Genomic DNA, 19,500 nt, shown 5'->3' with positions numbered 1-19,500 from the left:
AGTAGAAAATTGATACATAAGCAAATAATTAAAATGTTATTCATTATAAAAAAAATCTATATTTGATTAAGCAAAAATCTTTATTAGCAAAATATAAAGTGAGAACAATATAAATATTTTTCTCATTTGTACAAGTAGGTTTCAACACAAACACTTTAAATTTTGTAGAATGAACATTTATTTTAAATCTTTCATGAAATTTAGTTCTGATACAATAAAGTACTCTTTTATTGCAATGTAAGATTTAATGTGCTCTAATTACACAGTGATCGAAAAATGTTGGTAGCCAGTAAATATATTAGCAGTTCTCCCATTTCTAGTTTCTTGCCTTTGAAATTTTATGGAATATATCATACTTGAAATGCTTATTACAAAATAAATTACATAATTACACATAAAATATTATAAAGCTTTTTAAGAGAAGTATAAAAATCTTTAGAATTTATAATATCTATGTGTAATTTCAAAGTAAATTATGTATTTTATCTAAGAATTTGTGGTTTCACGATAGCAGGGTTTTTTTTATTGTAAAATTAGGCAAAACTTTCGAATCTGTTGGCCCTGCAAAAATTCTGAAATCCTGAACTTAGCACAATAGTTACGCAGTTGCTGTGGATAAAAACAAATGTTCCTGCTTTTTACAAATTATGACATCATTATATTACATATTCCAAATTGCGCATTTGAACGATATTTTTTTTGTCGCACACGTTTGACATAAGCCAAGCTATTTCAACATGGCTTTCTCTAACCAGTTATTCAGCAGCTATAGATTTCTACATTATTTTTAAAACTAAACTATTACTCAGAAATCTCAATTTTTGCAAATGAGAAATCAAAGTTTTTTGCAGTGAGTTCTATGGATTTCAACATAATTTTTTAAAATTCCTATTTTTATTAACTTGATATATCAAACGGGGAATCAGAAATCAATTGTGAAAAGATAAGAAAGAAAATAGGATTTTTTCTCCAAAAATTGTTGCAAAAACAGGGGGGAAATATCATTCAAGGCTAAATTTTCTGAAAATAATAAAAATATAAAAATTGCCAGCTCTTAATTAAAAAGATAAGCATATACGTTGCCACTCAAAATTCACTAATTGCCAATGGTGAGCATATTTTATTAGTCCTGACCTTATATATATATGCCTTTAACTAAATTTTACAATTAAAAACTAACAAATTTCTTTTATTACTAACTTTTCCCTGAAAGTTTTGTATTGAGGTATAAAAAAAATATGCACAATGAACAAGTCAAAATTTCATTTTGTGACATATTAACGTTAACCGAGCATAAAACAAAAATTTTTTTCCCCTTTATGAAAGCCACATCTTTGCTCTGAATATAAACAAAAACCAGTTCTGAAATGTGCAAAAAGGTTTCCTTTTCTTACACATACAAGCAAAACAGGTCCTATTACTTAACAAGCAGAGCTTCTTAAGTAATAGGACCTGTTAAACCTCTTTCCTAGTTTCAGAGATCACCTGACTTATAAGGCGAACATCAGCATTCAAACTGAAAAATTTAAGAGGCGCCGTCCCATATGCGTTGTTTATTATTACTAAGGCCAATGCTTATACCTACAAGTAATACAATATAGAGTTGTGTAATAACATCAGAGGCAGTTGTAGCTTTTTATTAATAAATCCATCACAAGTTTATTTTGTCTTATTTATGAAGGCAATTTGTAATATTTAAAAAAAATTTGATTAGCAAATAAAATTTATACTTTTTGTGAATAAAATTTTAAAATGCTGCATATTCTTCATTCTAGTAATTGTCTTAACTTCCTAAAGACTTCTATTTTGCTAAGTTAATTTTAGTTATACTCGAAAATTTTTAATTCCAAATCTTAAAATTCTTTTTAAAAAACTTAACATTTGCACACTTTAGTTAGTTATATTGTAGTTACTAATACTTTTTGCAGCTTTGGGAAATATTTTACTACTTTTACGAACTATATACATCCTTCTCTACCATACACATCTAATGTTTATAATGTTATTGCTTATGTACTTGAATATTAAATATTATTTAGAGATAAAAATGTTAGGCTTTTAAATAATCCTAAAGTACCATTTATGTCCTGACCTGATTAAAATAGAATTTTGAATTTCAAAAGATCAATTAATGCCTATCAGAAAACATCTCTTAATTTTTTAAATGTAACATTTACTACCTTTGATAATACAATAAAATATCTGATATAATTAAACAAATTCATGATATATATAATGTATGAATTTGCATGATTTTCCATCTTGTAAGTTTTCGAACATTTTGCATTCAGGATGGTTTATAGCACAGGTATGGCATGCATGCCAGGGATAGTATTCAAAGAAATTTTGTTAGCACTTGCATGCTTTATTTATCCCTCCTTAACACCACACTGATCTCTACCAATAGTATCCGTATAACAGATAGTTTTGCCAATGATAAAAATGTAAACTTATAAAGCTGAAATCAACCATGCAATTTCATATAACATCTTTTCTTGGGTATGCTTATGAATTTGTGTATTTAAAAGTTAACTCTACTATACAAAAAGTATGTTGCTGAAAGTCTTTAAATATGGAGCAGGCAAAAAATATTCTTCATTTATTATTTAAAAACGAAAAATGTTAATAAAATAATTTGAAATTAGCTTTAATTTTATTTCAAACAAGATAATTGCCTTCTTTAATATGACAAAATTCTGTTATAATTTATTTCTATATGTTTAAAAATAAATATTTTCTAGGAACTAAAGCTGAACCAGGTCAATAATTTGAGTTCAATCAAGCCCCGTTTCCTGTACATAATTGTTGTTTTCATTTTTGGCGCAGTAACATAAAAAGGTTTGCCACTCCTTGTCAAGCTTAGTCTGTGACACACAAATCATACATTCACTTTCCCTGATTTCATATTATAATTAAAGGCATACTTTTTTTATATTTATATATTATTTCTTTCTTATATCTTTAAATTACAATCAGAACTTTTTAAGATTAGAAACAACACATAAAACATTAGAACATTTTTTTCCCAGAATATAAGAATTACTACAAACACTAGTTGTTACAGTGGAAATTTCCTATTATATTGCTCCTGTAACCTTCATAAGTCCTATTGTAGTCATAGATTTTGGTCTTTCGATCGGAAGCCCAAGAGCACGATCCCAGACCAATGAGGCCATTGTCCCCAGTGCTCGAGAAACTCCAAAAAGAACAGTATAGTACTGCATTTCAGACATACCATAATACTAAGAGAGAGAAAAAATAAATATAATTTGTAAGTAAACAAAATTTTATGCAGCCATAATAAAATAAGTAAAACAGGTATGTAGTAAGAAAAATAAGGTGAATAAAAGAAAAAAATTTATATGGTTCAAAAAGACAAAAAAAATGCATAAAATAACATTTTAACATAATTTAAAATAATAATAAAGCTAAAATATATCTTCTATGAAATAATACACTTTAAATTATGGGTCAAAAATCTAGAAATGTTACATCCTTAATACAATTTTAAACTGATAAGTTATAAATACAAATATATATTAAATAATATTTTTATATTTTTAATATATATTTTTAATACAAATATATATTAAAAAAATTCTTTCAAGGGTAAACTCCACTTATAATAACTTCACATATAATGAGAATGTATGTTATTTGTTTCATTAATTACATATAATTAAGTTTATACTTCATCTTGTGTTTAAATCATGTATATGACTTTAAAAAAAATTTTTTTTTTAAGTCTTGTTTTTTATCTTGATGCCCTGCTTTTCGTGTTTTCAGAAAATCTCCTTTTCTAATATTTGAATTTTTGATCCAATATCTTTTTATTTGAATTGATAATGCATAATTCGATAATTCCTAGTTATGGATCATCTACTAATTATATATATATGGTTTAGGCATTTAGCCTTACGCACAGGATTCATTGTTTCAACCTCATTGGGAATTAAATCATTCTATAAAAAGAAAACTCAATTAAAAATTTCACATTATCAAAATTTTATGGTGATGATCAACAATACAATAATAGAATTTTTAAATGATGAAAATTTAGATTCTAAACAAATTCTGGAATTAAAAATAATGTTTTATTCTTTTGTGAGAAAATTTGCATACATTACTCTAAAGTGGAGAAAATTATACTTTTTTAGTTAGCTGTTTGCCTTTTTAAAAGTATCATGGTATATGTAAATTGTTTCACAAAATATTCTAATTTTTATTAAAAATGTCTTGATTTTATTCATTGGCCCACTATGAAGTTTGCAAATTTGGTCCAAAGATACTTGTAAACAGAAATAATCTACAGTATAGAATTATGTTTGGAAATTATGCACTGAAATTTAATTGTACAATAAATTTTATCTTATTAACTTAAATTAATAAATTGTTAAATATTTTATCTTTTTTTAATAAGAATTTAACACAAAATTAAAATTACATAACTTTATACGGCAAAGAAACTCTCTCTATATATATATAGATAGCAACTTTCATTTAATAAACTTATTTTGAAGAAAGGGTGTTATCAGATGAGGAATCTTTATAAAATATTTTTACTGTAAAATATCTTTTGCTGAAAAATAACCTAAAGCATCAAAATTAAAGTATGATCTTCCCATAAATAAATTCTGTATTACAAAAAGATTCTTGATATTTTGAATCAAACAGCATAATTTTTTCTTATATTCAGTTAAGTAATTAAACATGTTTAATTAAAATTTTTGAATTATTAATGTTATCGAACTTAGAACATCAACCTTTTTCAATAAATATTATAAATATTAAATATTACTAACTTTTAAGAGAACACCACTATGAGCATCAACATTAGGCCAGGGATTTTTGGTTTTTCCTTGCTCCAATAAAATATTTGGTACAATTTTGTACAGTTGAGAAACTAACTTAAATAATGGATCATGTGGTAAATGTTTCAAAGCAAATTCTCGTTGAACAATGTATCTGGGATCAGTTCTTCTCAACACTGCATGGCCATATCCAGGCACTACCTAAAATATATTTAGAGATTGAAAACAAACAAAAAAAATTTATCTCAAACATACTAATGTTTTGTACATATTTAATATTTTCAATTGTATCATAAATACAAAGTAAAACTTTTCTATTCATGATAATTATTTTATCTTTTTATAATTAAAAAGTCTAAATATGTGAAGTCTAAAAATATAAAGAATTGTCATAGTTAATTATTTAATTTTATCTACAACAAACATTATTGATTAAATGCACTATTTATGGTGGAAGTGCAGATTCTGCTATTTCACATCTGAAAGTTAAAAAGAAAAAAAACTTCTAACCTCATTTAATGACAACCTCTAAACTATGTTGGCCTATGATGAAACTAAAGATCTTTCATGGGATAAACTTTATGGTGAACCTCTGAACAACAATTTCTTAACTATGGTCACCTGCTGCTAGTCTGAATTTTATTTGACAACCTTTTTATTTCATTCTTGCAATAATTTCAATAGACCTTTACTAAATATATTTTTCTCATTGGTTGTTGCATTATGTACATTGTTAAAGAATTTTATCATAATATGGATCAGTTTTGTTGTAGATTAAATGAAGAGTAATAAATCAACCTAGCAGAATAGCAATGCTGATGGAATTCTGCTCAAATAGTTAACTACTTGCTTTGCAGAAAGCTTAATGAATTTATTGGCATTATGAGTCTGGGGAAAAAGAAAATACTTCTTTTTTAAAGCTATGAATGTTATTTTTGAATATGATAATAAATAAAAGGTACATAACCATACATTAATGAATTTTTGTTTGCAATTATACATTTTCACTCGTTGAAATTTATTCATTTTTAATATTTTGATCAACCAATTTGTTAAAAATTAGGAACCGAGGCTATATCTCAACATGGGCCACATAGGCTTTGTTTAAAGGTTTTACTGTAGTTATGAGAATATCAACATCAATGTAGTTTTTTAAAAAATGAAATTGAACAAAAAGAATATTTATCACTGAGAATAAAAAAAACAGAGCGAATGACAAGTATGTCAAGCAGACATAAGTGATGTTTTCACTCTAATAAGTGATATTCACATAACTTTTAACCGCTTAACAGCGTCTTTTTTCTGGCAAATTGGGTTCAAAAATAAACATATTTTTGAGAAACAAATTTCTGTTAAAATTGATAATATAAACTCAAATCAAGAGTCAAAACTATTACAATTATTGATTTTATGAAATAATTTTTATTTAGAGCAAAAAAAATTGCATTTTTACTTAAAGTTGGCTTTTTTACTAAGGTAGTGAAAACAAAATTCACGCTTTTTCCCGCGTAAAAGAAAAGTGCCAAAACCTTTTGCAATCATACCTCTAGTGGACTACCAGAGCCATCTGTTAGAAACATTGTAAACTAAAGAATGAAAAGAAATTCGAGCAAATCATTGCAATAGAGTAAAAAAATTAGTCGCACGAGAAGCGCTCTGGCAAAACAGGGAAGGCCCCTTTTCAAGTACCCGAACGGTGTTCGGTCAAAACTGGGAAGTGGTTAAACTAATTAAAGAAGGGAATGAATAGAAACAGTAAATTAAAACAACTAATACATTATTATTATTATTTAAAAACTTATAACTATATAACACTATACTTTTGGTTACATAAAGTATACCTAAAATTATACATTGGAAAGATGTTACTACTAAAAGCTGGAAATTGAACTAGGTAATTTGCATTTACAATAACTAAATTTTACGCAAAAAGATTCATTGTTGTTGGATTGTTCTAAGAATTATGATTCATCCATAATAAATAGAAATTATAAATAAAATAATGTTTCGTATTAAAATGTGAAAAAGATCAGCAATCATCATATAGGAGAGAGGACATATTAAACTCTTTTACAAATTTTGACAGCTTTTCAAGTTGCGAAAATATGTTGAAATAAAAGTGAGTTTATTAAATATTTTAAAGGCAATTACATCTACATTAATCAATTTTTATAAAAAAAAAAATAAGAGGTTTGCAGAAATTTGATTTTTTAGAGTTGCTTAAAAACTTTTCAAAAACATAAATTTTACTATGTGTGAATTTAAATTGCTTATACTCTGAAATTTATAAAATTGGCATAATTATTATGCTCATATCTGGATGGTATTTTTGCTCACTAGTGCACCATCTGCCAATTTAAGCAAGGGAAAAAAAACATGACGTAGGTCGAAAAAGTAAGTTTTTTTTTTTTGTAAAAGGAAAGATTACAAATATCTTTTTTTTTCATTCAATTTTTACAAAAAATATCACAGATTCAGAACTACAATCTTATAGAAAGATGTCCTTCTGCCACAGTTTAACAGTACAAATTTAAACAATACATGACCAATAGAATTTTTAAATATGTATCGCAAAAAATGGAATAAACTAATGTTACAACATGCAATTTTAAAGCACCTGGCCATTTTTTAAGGTATTCCATATGAACTCTCGAACTCTATCTTCATTATAATCATCTTCAAGCTGTTCCTGAAGCTTTGTTAACCAAACAAGAACTTCCTAAAAAATATTTTAAAAAAATATGTTAGAACTAAAAATTATTTATTTGTGAAACAATTAAAATTTACTTAAAAATTACTAACATAATTTACAATAATGAGTATAAAAAGAAAAATATATATAATACTTAGTTAACCAACACATGAATGTTTAACTGATTTTAAACAATAAAAAAAATTCTAAACCGGACAGAATCTTGAAAACCTCTGGTGTATCATTTTGTTTATGTTATGTTTACAAAACTATGTTTTAACAGACTTGATATTTTAGATTTTATGATTAAAATTATATTTAAGTCTATAATTAATTTTACTATTCATAAGATTTTTCTGTGTTTTATAAATTCTAAAAGGTCATAAGCCATAAATTAATTTAAGTCAATTAATAAAACAACATTTAAAGTGTAAGGATTGACATGTTTCAGCTGAAGTTAAATGTATTTACAATTTGAGTGTAATATAGGATGGAGTGTTTTTTTTTTTTTTTTTTAACTTAGATGTAAAAATAAATTGGAAGTAGTAACCCAGAGATCTGAATATGAATTTTAACAATTAGCACTACCAGTGTTTTGCTTTATACAGTTATACATAAAAAACAGAACATAAAAAAGACAGTATGTATAACAATACTTTTTTATGTTTTACAGAACATAAAAAAGTATTGTTATACATAGGTTGCTATTACTGACAGTTTAAGCATTTATGTAATGTATAATTAGTATAAAGAGCACATTCAATAAATTACATCTTATTCCTGAAACAGTTATAGAGTGATTTAAGTGTTGTAATTTTATACAGCTATACATCGTTCAAGCTCCGATCATTTCCAAGTTTGAAAGATGTAATGAAGTTAATGATTAAGTACCAATGATAAGTTTACATAGAGATAGTGGCCGACAACTTCATTTTAAATGTGAACTTTTAAAATAACAATGAGCTAATTATGAGAGAAAAAAAATTTCGAATCGGAACTCAAACATTTAATACAGATGCAGGGATAATAACTGTAAAAAAAGCATATTTCATAGACTAAAGTTTTATAATAAATATTACTGATAAGTTTTAAGCACTTTATTATTTTAAGAACAACGAAATTATTCCACAAAATATTTAACTTGTCTTTCCAGTGCTATCTTGTTTTTTATTTTCATTTTTCATACAAACATATCAATTTATAAGATATAAAGGTAACCGTAACACTTTACTTGATTGGCTAAACCATGTAAAGGTCCAGCTAAGCCATTGATTCCTGCAGAAAATGATAAGTATGGATCCGACAATGCACTTCCTACTAAATGACAAGCATGAGCACTCACATTCCCACCTTCATGGTCACTAAAAGTAAATTAAAAAAGATAATTTGATTAAAACCCATGTTTAATTTCAGTTTACCGTTTTTGCCTCTAAATTCCATTCATCTCCACCTAATTTTGGTTAACTTATGTTTCTTTTGAAAACTTATTACCCATACATTAATCAAACAAGGTTGTTAAGTAGTGGGTATCCATCTCTGTTAGCGACCCGAAACCCAATCAGCTTCATATGACGGATACCAGCCTGTCGAGGAAAAAAAGATGGCTAGTGCACAATGCTGACCACATTGCCACCACCACGCCACTGGTCAGAAAATTTTATATCTTTAGTCTCCATAACTCTCGACAGACTGTTGTGAGAAAGCTTTACTATTATTTTAATCAAGCGAAACAACCTTAAAAACTACCTCTGAAAAGAAATACACATTCCACACGAAGAATAAAATGAACGCTAAAAAGGTTTTTTTTTTACTCAAATGAGCTACAAATTGATAGGAGATATTCGGTCATTTTTATTTGCACTAAACTGCTTATTTGGAAAACCTTAGAATTCAATGGGAAGTCACATCTGGACCCTCTTCAATGGGATTCTTTTCATTTGGATTATGGAAATAATTTTTATATGTGAGTGAAGTTAAACAGAAGCATTAATACATAAACTTCTTTCAACGCATATAACAATATTTTGAAAATATTAACATTGCTTACCTGTGAATTGTAAGATAAAGCCTCATTAGTTCAGTGAAGTCAACATTGTCATAACCAAGCATGGATGTAAAATTATATGACCAATCCTTTTCCATATCAATAGGACATATAGGAGAGGCATCTCTGAACATATTTTTATAAATTATTGCAGCAATAGTTGGTAATTTTGCAATCATTTCCATAGCATCATCAAAAACATACTAAAAAAAACAGAAGTCAACAAAAACTTTATATACAACATAGATCATACTCAATTAGCAAAAATAATGTATTTTCAAAATAATAATTTGACAAAATCTTCATTGTTTTTTCTTTTTATAAAAAAAAATTGCATTGTTCTAATTCTTATGTGCACAAATAAGAAGTCTGAAAGAAATTTACATATTTTTTTGACATAAATATAAATTTAATTTTAAAACAAAAATTATAATAGTTTCTCCAATTTGTGTTCCATGAAATAATAAACACAGCATACTGCTACAGTAACATTTTAATTTTTAAAAAATGAATACTACATACTATATTTAAAACATGAGTAACATATTGCATATTAAACAAGGCTTATAAACTGAATTACATCAAATGAAATCTTTAAAAAAAAATTTTAAGCTAATGTGGGCTAATTAGCCATACACAGTCTTGCTGTCCAATATAGATGCAAAATACTGAAAGGAGAAGTTTTTTCTATGTCAATATCAATTAATTCAGGGTGAATAAGAAGATGTTTTCCATACACAGAACCATCCCCAAACAGAATTTTTATACTCATGATACAAAAGTTATTACACCAATTCGATTGTAATGCTGCTGAAGATAATTATAGACTGTCAACATATGAGAACAAGTGATGCCAGTCTCTCTTGGTATTTAAAAGGAACTTGTTTCTATCTCTTAAAAGACACCTCAACTTTCTCGGGTAAAATATCAGTATACCCTTATATCAAATTGTTAACAATAATTATATCAAATTATGAATAATATAACATACACTGTTAAAAAAAGACAGTTAAATTCTTAAAAAATATTTAGGTTCTAATGTCCATTTATTACATATTCAGGCAAAAATATTATTTTATTTTTGTCAATAAATACACAAAAAATTTTTTATATTTTGTCCTTTGAGCAGAATAAAACACTTCAATAATTTTCTGCCATTAAACCGTATAAAAAAAACGGTCAGAAATTTCACATTCTTTTAATATTAATGTAATATAGTGTATTAATATATACTCATAGTGTAAAATTCATATTTCCAGATTTAATAGAAGAAAGCTTAAATTTTAAGATTTTGCTCAGGTTTTTGCCTCTATTGAAAATGTCTATCTATCTTAATAGAATAAAACAGAAGGGAATTCTGCCAAAGTTGTATTTAACTGCAAAAAAAAAATCTTTTTGATTTTCTAACAAAAGTTTAGTGCATATAATATTTAGACTAAATTTTATTTAAATTTTCTCAATGGCTGTCAAGTAAATACAATGGTTTGCGAAGATATTAATTACTTTCATTGCATAAAATCGTTAACTTTATTTATATATGGAACAATGAACAAGCATTGAGATGTAAGCCTGATTGATTAGGGCTCTATATAATTGGGTAGCATGAAGCCCATCACACTTCAAAACAATAAGAATCAACTTGCTTGAGAAATAAAGACTGCTTATGTCAGTGTTTTCATCGCAGAGAAAAAGTGGGTGAGAATTTCTCACCCTCTCTCAAAAACAGGGTGAGATTTCAAAAAGTTAAGTGAGATTTCTAAAAATTAAAAAACAAAAACGTAAAGAGACGTGAAAAAATCATTTCTTTAATTATAATGCATTTTTAATATCTTCTAATTTTTAAAGCATTGAATATTTTTGCTTCATCATCATATGGAAAATGTTCTATATCTACTTTTTCATCAGCTATTCTAATTAGGTAACTCAAATGCGTATTTGTTTCGTTTTGATCGTTTCTACCCACATTTGTTTCATTTTCATTTGTTCGTTTCGGAGTAGAAGATATTGCCTTTACAAGGTATTTGTCCATCTTGCATTAATGCGCAAAAAATTTGAACGTCTTACATGAAGAAACCTTACCTACAGTAAACACGTGGTTGCAGAGAAATGCGTTCTGAAAGAGGTTCGGAGGGATGGTGCTCTGTAGTTCTTAAAGATTCTGAACAATACTGGTAAACATGGAAGCTAGATAATGGGGCAGATGTTGAAAATAATGAAAGATCCAGGAAGAAAAGTGAAACGGATTTCATTCTAATTGGCACAATGAGAAATTTTTTTCAAAATGCGAGAAATTCGCGAATTTTGAAATTGGTTTATAGAATGCGCGAATTTCTCGCGGTAATCATTTTTTAATGCGAGAAAAGAAAAAAATATGCGAGATTCTCGCGTTCTCGCGCTGTAGTGAAAACACTGGCTTATGTGTAATATTGACTTCATTACCATGAAATAGTAAAATAGAAGAAAAATAAATATTTTCTATTTTATTTTATTTTTAAATTTTACACAAACTAGTATTCAAAAGCATTTATCAGTAAGAACTAACTGTTACATAATTTATTGACAGAGTGCACTTAAAGAAAAAATATTATTACATAATATCGCTTAGCAGAGCAAAATATTACATGAAGTTCTTGTATAATATTTCTAAAATAAAAGTTAATTTTAATCATTAGAGATCTCATAGAACAACTTCAAGAGAAATTCAAATTTTTGACATAGCAATCATGTGATATCTTATTTTTAGCTAGCATAACATTAATAATGCATTATGAGAAATATAATTTAATTTAAATGTTTAAATCTGTTTAATAATATTTGACTTGTGTAAGATTTCTCAGATATGTAATTGCAGGAATTATCTGAATTTTTTTTTATATGTATTTTTTTCGTAATTATTTTTCTTTTTATCCATAGATATATAAAATTTAAAGAAAGAAAGTTTTAATTAACAGATTTTTTTTCATCAACACATAAAAAATTACATATTCCTCTTTTTTCATTTTCACACTTTGCAAGTCATCAAAAAAGTTTAAAAAAACAGTGAAATCTAGGGCGATAACTGAAAAATTATTGATGAAAAAACTTGTATTTACGACGAAATTACACATATTGGGAGAGTGAAAAAAAGTTAATTAAATGCATGTTTCAAGATTGACGTGTTATAATAAATAATATCATAATAAAAAAAAATTTAATTTAAAGAAATATGCAAAACCCAATAAATATAACTTATTTAAAAATTTATTTTAAAAAACGATAGAATAATCACATCAAATAGAATTATTCAGGTGCGCAATTAGAATTTTCTGGAAAAAATACTCTTTTATTTCTCTTATAAATTCTATGTATAATTACTAAAATTTGATTTTCGATTATAAAAATAAAACACAACATAGAATAGCACAACATAAAATTACAAAATAGTCGAAGATAAATTAATAATGTATTTTGCTATTGATATAATCGCAATATAATTCTTAAAAATATGCAAGCAATGATAATACTACCTCCCAATAGGTTGACTTTGGCACACCTTCTGAATAAGCTCGTGCAAATTTACTCTCTGTTTGGGAAGCAAGAATAGCAGAACTAAATTGCGACATTGGGTGCATATGAGAGGGAAAATTATTAAGCATTGTAACCACATGAGGTGGAAGGTCTGCCATACTTGCCCACTGCTTTGAAATTGCTTGAACCTGGTTAAATATATATAAAAAAATATTAATACATCTTGTACATAATTTAAAAGCAATTTCATTACATAACTATCTACCTCATTTAAAATTATGCCATATTAATAATTATATAATTAAAATGCCTGTTAAATAAGTAATAATGCATATATACTACATTATTGCACAAAATATTCCCAAAACATTTTAATAATGCATATGAGATAGAAAATTTTTATAAAACTGCTTAATAACAAGGACTATAAGTCTGTAGAAACAAGAGTTGGAGAATTTTAGACAAGTGACAGTTTTTGACATTTATAGCCTTGGATAAAACTGAAAACCCTTAATTAAATATTTATGATCAGATATGAAAAACATTAACTACATAAACATTTTAATTTCATTTATAACAAAATTAGTGTTATTATTAATTTAATTTAATGGGATTTAAACATTTATACCATAAAGCTGCTTACACCTTCCTTTCTTTTACCTTTTTTAATACCCAGATCTCTCCCAAAATTTTAAAGGTTTTAAATGTCTTTTACACAGTTTAAACCAGTTTTTGGCACTTGACAAGTCAAAACCAGTTTGTGACACTTGTTAAGTCAAACACCAATTTCTGGCATCAAAGTCAATCCTGATTGGAACCAAATAGTTCATTAAAACAAATAAGTGCTTTTTAATAGTTAGTATTCATAAAATAGACAATTTTTTAAATTATAGATGTCTCGTCATAATACTATTTCGATAAAACATAACAAGCAAAAACTAAGTTCAAAAGATTGATAGTCATTAGAGTATCAACAGTGCTAAGACAAACAATGACTGCCTAAATATCAAAAATAAATTTGCTTTCAGCACAGATAACAGTGCTTGCTTACACTAATAAAACAGCAATTTTTTTCAAAATTTATATATTCGTGCTTATTTTACAACTAGCTTAAAGAAAACTAACAATGTTTGGACAATGGTATTTAGAGTTAGCGATTGAAAAACAGTTTTGACATCTTAAGTGCATTAAAAAAATTAGAGCACAATTTGAATCTATGAAATTCAGTCAGAGGAAAATTTGAAAATAAAATTAAAGCCCCTATAATTTAAAGGGAAAAAAAGAAATACTTTAGATTTTTAGGTTTCTATTAATGAAATAAATACTTATAAAATAAAACCTATTTACAAACAATTCACTAGACCATAAAAATAGCAGTGAGATGTGTAAATTGTTTCTGATGACCCATAGTTATTATGTACTTACAACAAACATTTGCATTTAATAACTACATATTTAAAATATGAATAAAATTTTAATAAGTTACAGACTAAAAAATTGTTTTTCGAATACAAAGCATTCATAATTTAAGATCTTGTATCTTGAAGTCAAACACAGACTAAACTGATAATTTTGATATAAATTGTACTGTTTACTTAAAATTTTGAAAAAATTTATTTTAATTGCAAAAGAAAATATTTCAAACCTAAAATGACTTTTAGAATTCTGCCTCCTCCCAAAAAAAAAAGTAAATAAATAAAATAAGAAGAAAAAATAGCAACAACAGTAATAAAAAATAACATACATAAACAAAAATTGAACAATATTTTTGTGATTTAAAGTATTATTTAATTAAGGATAATGATTAGATAATATCTGACAATTATTTTTCACATTGGTGAATCTATCTTGTTTACTCAAATTCAACTTATGTCATTCTAATTTACTTTATCTTGTAAATTTTATTTCTACTTTTAGCTGGATGAAGGATTATCTACAAGATGATCGAATTATTATAAACTTAAGTATTATGAAACAAAGAAATATTCTTTAAAAATTTCTTAGTTATAAATGTTTAGTCTAATTGTTATCTGATTATTCAACAAAGCACAACAACAAATTGTGTAGTTTCAATATATTTGTGAATAGTCACAAATATGTTCACTCTGTTTGACAAATTATGCAATTTTTTTTTTAACCTGCTCTAAAGTAGGAATATCTTCTGTGCATAGTAACCAGAATAATCCTTCAGGGAGAGGCTGCTCTCCATTTTTAGCCTTTGGAAGAAGCTTTTTTATCTGTGGAATGGTGAAGTCACGGAATTCAATTCCATCTTCTGGATCAAGATGAGATGTTTCTGTAACTAAGCTTTTCATGCCTCTCATTCCACCATAAACCTTAAAAACAATAAAGTAATATAATAAAATAATAAATAAAACTAATAAAATAATAAATAAAAATATTCTAAATATTTTTATAATTAACAAAGGTCCCTATAAGATAAACATTAATTTTAAAAAAAAATCATGGATGATTACAGATACAACTTTTCAGTATTATAAAGAAGAAATATGTAGAATTCAAGAGTCAAAAATGGTAACCTTATTTCAGCAACAAAAATCACTAAGTCTATGCAGATATTTAATAATTGTCAGTGTGATGACACCTTTAAGTCAAATGCAATTGAAACCATAATACTCCAAAAATAAAAATTATTGTTACAGTAGTAAATTATAAGTCCTCTTTGGCTTTAATTACCTATAATTAGTACCAAAAAAGGACGCTATGTACACTTTATAACATTCCATTAAAAATTTTTAGATATAAAAATATCATTAAATAAACAATTTAAACCGTGGCGGCTTAAGGGATAGAGCCTCCCAATGAGGTGAACTGGGTTTGAATCCTAGTGATGACTGATCAATTCGAAATTCCGCACCTGACTTGCACCGCCTACAGTGCTGACATAAAATATTCTCAATGGTAAAAGGATCATGGGTTAGAGTCCCCTTGCCGCCTAGTGCACCGAGGGAGGTTTTTGTCGCCTTGTAATGCACACAGGTTAGTTCCATCAAAAAAGAATATTCTATACAAAGGCAAAATTCTCTCAATACTTGATAAAGGTGTTCCCTTGTCTTCTAGATTGGGTTCAAAATTACAAGGCTACAAAGTTGAACATTGGTAGCTGTAATCTCTTAATTGGGTTAGTTGTTCACTGATGCTTATAAAATAAAATAAACAATTTAATAACATGAATGAGAATTTTAATTTCAAGATGAAAATATCTTTATGCTTACCTGATCAACAGTAATTTCTCCAATCACCTTACTGCCATAAACTTCCCGAAATTCTTTAACCTTTTTCTGATGTTCTATTATACATCTCGCCATAACCTCTTTTAGATCCTGTAATTACAAAATATCTAAATTCGTGAGAATTTCAATGGAAAAAAAAAATTAAAAAAAAAATAGGAAAAATATTACATTTTTAAGTATACTTTTGTATATGTATTCTTTTAAAATTTTTAACACATTTTAAAATTTAAAGAGAGCAAAGGTGAAATCAGGTGAATTTTTCTTTAATAACCAAAATAGCAAACTTAATAAATATTATAAATATAATAAGGACTTAACACCAGTATAAAAGATTTTGAGAGAAAATTTTATACTCACTGTGGTATTTGTATAGTTTCTGGAGCATTTTCTCACACCAGGAAAAAGTCTCTAAAGAAAAAAAAAGTTTTAGTACAAAAATAATATTAGAATATGTAAACACAACAAATGTAATCATCAATTATAAATAAAATAAATATCTATCTCATTTATTGATGATTTTATAGGAATCTATGTTTACCATCAAATTTTTGGCATGTGAAAATTTATAAAACTGATTAAAAGCCATAATTAAAGACTACCAATAAAAAAAATATACACAGAGAGGTGAGACTCCAGAAAGATATTCTAAAAAAAACCCACGCCAGCTGTTATCACAGAAAAATCATTCTCGTTCCACGACCATTTCACCGGGAGATTCTGATAAGAAAAAATAAGAATCTTATGAAATATCTCACTTTCAAGGCCCTAGTGTTTTGTGCATAGTTGCGACTTTGTTGATATTCCTTATCACCTTATCTTAGAATTTTTTATAATTAACTTACCAAAACAATTTTTCTTTCCTAAATTCTATCTCGTTTAACTTCAACAGAAAGTACTAATTTTAAATTAAAATCATATTTTGCGCTAAAAATTTGAACGAATGGAACTAAGAGTAAAAAAAAATTAATAAATGAAAACAGAAACTATCTGCCAAGTTATTAACAAAATAAGAAAGACAAGCAGACTAAAAACTTGCACTTAATAAGAAGAATAAAGTATTTAAACGGTTTTATAACATAAAGATATCCAGCATATGCACAATCGACGAAGAAATTAGAACTTTTCAGTTTATTAAAGTTAAGCAGTTTAAAATGTTGAAAATTTTGTGATTGCTTTAAACTAAAACTCCTTTCACTCCATTGACAAAAAATAGCAAGAGAGAACATTTTTTTCACAGTAATCCTGTATTTAAGACTGATATTTGTAATATTAGAAAGCTTTAGAATAAAAATGAAATCCTAAACATTAAATTTTTTTATTTTAAAAATTATTAACTTTTGGAAACAACGAAGTGAACTGAAGATAGCAGACAGAAAGTTTGACGCATGCGCAGATAAATTTCTATTACTCATATTTCTGACATCAGATTAAATTTTGGGAGAGGACGATCGTGTTTCAGTTTATAGTAATGTTTTTATCCGGCATTCCCAAAGGTTATGTGTCAATTATTTGTTACCATTGGATATCACACCCCACTGAGTGCTCATAACGTTTGTGTTTATAATTCTAAGTGGAAAACATGACAATTTACTGTGTTGGATACTCATAAAAATATTGCTTATGGTGATCGAACTACCCAAAACATCTAATGCTAGGATGGGCAATGCAGGACCATCTCGTCAAAATACTATGCATAAGAGATTAAAACAGTGTCCTGTTGACAGCATGAAGATGCCCATGCCTGAGCAGAATGAGCTGGAGAAACGATTTACTAAAGTATTGGTAAGTATATAAATAAAATATCTTTGGATACACATAAATATGAAATCTATCAAATAAAAAACATTTATTTCTGTTGTATTTTACTATATCAACAGAAGAAGAAAATTGAGCACAAGATTTATACTGAAGTGTTCTTTTCCGAGAATTTTCAATCGAACTTCGGAAGAATTTTCTGAAATACAGTAAAGTCTGTTAAGAAACTTAGCCCGTATGAGAAGTTTATTTTCTTGGTTTTAACTTCTCAGGAACTTTCTCAGATAGCCAATTTACCTCTCAAAATATTGAAATTCATCTGGGAAAAAAAATTTAATAAGTTGTTGTAATTGCTTTAAACTAAAACTCCTTTCACTCCATTGACAAAAAATAGCAAGAGAGAACATCAAAATATAGCTATTAGTGGTCTGGATTATATTATAATGTAACTACTACTTTTTCGTGTGATCCTTAGTGTTATTACATAAACAAGAATTTCTAAATATCAATCTTATAGTAAATATTTAAGATATTGTAAAAAGAAAATTTAAAAATATGCGCATTTGTTTAAAAAGTTTTATTGTTAAAAAGGTTCTTTATTTCTTTCTCTTTTTTTCGTTTCTTGGATTGCTCTAAAATGTTTCTTTTTAATTTAAATAAGCATGGTTATGGAGTAAGAAATCTAGCTTTTTTAAATAAATTCTTATTTGTGTAATTATGTTCAATACCCTTTAGGTTTAGGTCTCATCAAATAATGAATTATTTTTTCTCCCACCTTTGGTGCCGTTTATACGATCCATCTGTCATATATGCAATTTTCGTCAAGATTTAAAGGAACCTTAATTTGTATTTTGCAGTATCTCTGTTTAAATATCTACATACTCTGCCAAGCATGTGTAAGAGTTAAAGATATATGTCTAATTGGAATTTTCACATGCATCACGAATTTTTTACATGCAATATATTTTCCAGTCTGAATGAGAAGGATACAATAATGATTTCTTTATTGATGCCAAAATTATGACTTCCAAGCACCCATGAAAAATTGAAAAAAGATCACGGAGAAAGACCAACTTGAACGATCAAGATTTTAGTTGGTTGTTGGTAGTTTTGTTGATTGTAGTTTTTGCAAATGGAAATATTTTCAAAATCCACATTATTTGAAAAGTACTACAGATGAATCATTGTTTTAAACATTAACTACTGCAGTAGGCTTTTAGTCATCCAGACTCTTAAAAAATTTGAAACTTTTGAACTGGCCATTTATAAAGTGCATCTGTGATGAAATAAGAAAGGAATTGTTTTTTTTTTTTTTTGAATTGGTAGTTGTCATATCTCAAGAACTTAGTCTTAAAATAAAAACTGTGCTTTTTAAATCATTCATGCCATAGCTTTTTACATTTATAGAGTAATATAATTATTCTTGCATTAATTATT

At 26.7% G+C, this 19,500-nt stretch overlaps 2 protein-coding genes across 4 annotated transcripts in view; one reads left to right on the top strand and one right to left on the bottom strand.

The window, feature by feature from the left end:
• Positions 1-61: 61 nt before the first annotated feature.
• LOC107454084 (citrate synthase, mitochondrial) lies at positions 62-17,257 on the bottom strand. 2 transcript variants are annotated; one of them, XM_087165498.1, is made up of 10 exons: positions 17,151-17,257; positions 16,666-16,716; positions 16,291-16,398; positions 15,193-15,390; positions 13,054-13,242; positions 9,551-9,750; positions 8,735-8,864; positions 7,429-7,530; positions 4,803-5,012; positions 62-3,242 (listed from the first exon to the last, which is right to left on the bottom strand). In XM_087165498.1, exons 3-10 carry the CDS (start codon positions 16,381-16,383, stop codon positions 3,078-3,080), a joined length of 1,287 nt encoding a protein of 428 aa, XP_087021624.1. In that variant the 5' UTR covers positions 16,384-16,398; positions 16,666-16,716; positions 17,151-17,257; the 3' UTR covers positions 62-3,077. The 2 variants fall into 2 exon arrangements, with proteins under 2 accessions (XP_087021624.1, XP_042901547.1); XM_043045613.3 differs by lacking the exon at positions 17,151-17,257 and adding an exon at positions 16,847-17,034.
• A 255-nt stretch (positions 17,258-17,512) lies between these two features.
• Positions 17,513-19,500, top strand: part of Frl (formin-like protein) — a 69,361-nt gene continuing 67,373 nt past the window's right edge. For both annotated transcript variants that reach the window (XR_006225531.3, XM_043045610.3), the window contains exon 1: positions 17,513-18,090. Coding sequence is in view for 1 of the 2 variants with exons in the window: in XM_043045610.3 (XP_042901544.1) it covers positions 17,929-18,090 (162 nt within the window). In the remaining variant the exon portion in view is untranslated. The remainder of the gene's footprint in view (positions 18,091-19,500) is intronic.

Source organism: Parasteatoda tepidariorum, chromosome 6 (assembly GCF_982258835.1).
Source record: "Parasteatoda tepidariorum strain Cologne lab strain chromosome 6, Ptep-v5.0, whole genome shotgun sequence".
Taxonomy (NCBI): Eukaryota; Metazoa; Arthropoda; class Arachnida; order Araneae; family Theridiidae; genus Parasteatoda; species Parasteatoda tepidariorum.
The sequence above is the reverse complement of the archived record's forward strand: the minus strand, read 5'-3'. Positions and strand labels throughout refer to the sequence as shown.

Bases quoted from the DNA above. Each gene is read 5' to 3' on its own strand.
- LOC107454084 (XM_043045613.3), bottom strand. From the start codon at position 16,894: ATGGCTTTTAATCAGTTTTATAAATTTTCACATGCCAAAAATTTGATG. The intron at 8,865-9,550 runs GTAAGCAATGTT...ATTTACTTTTAG, and splicing joins CTTTATCTTACAATTCACAG to TGACCATGAAGGTGGGAATG. The intron at 3,243-4,802 runs GTTAGTAATATT...TCTCTCTCTTAG, and splicing joins ATAGTGGTGTTCTCTTAAAA to TATTATGGTATGTCTGAAAT.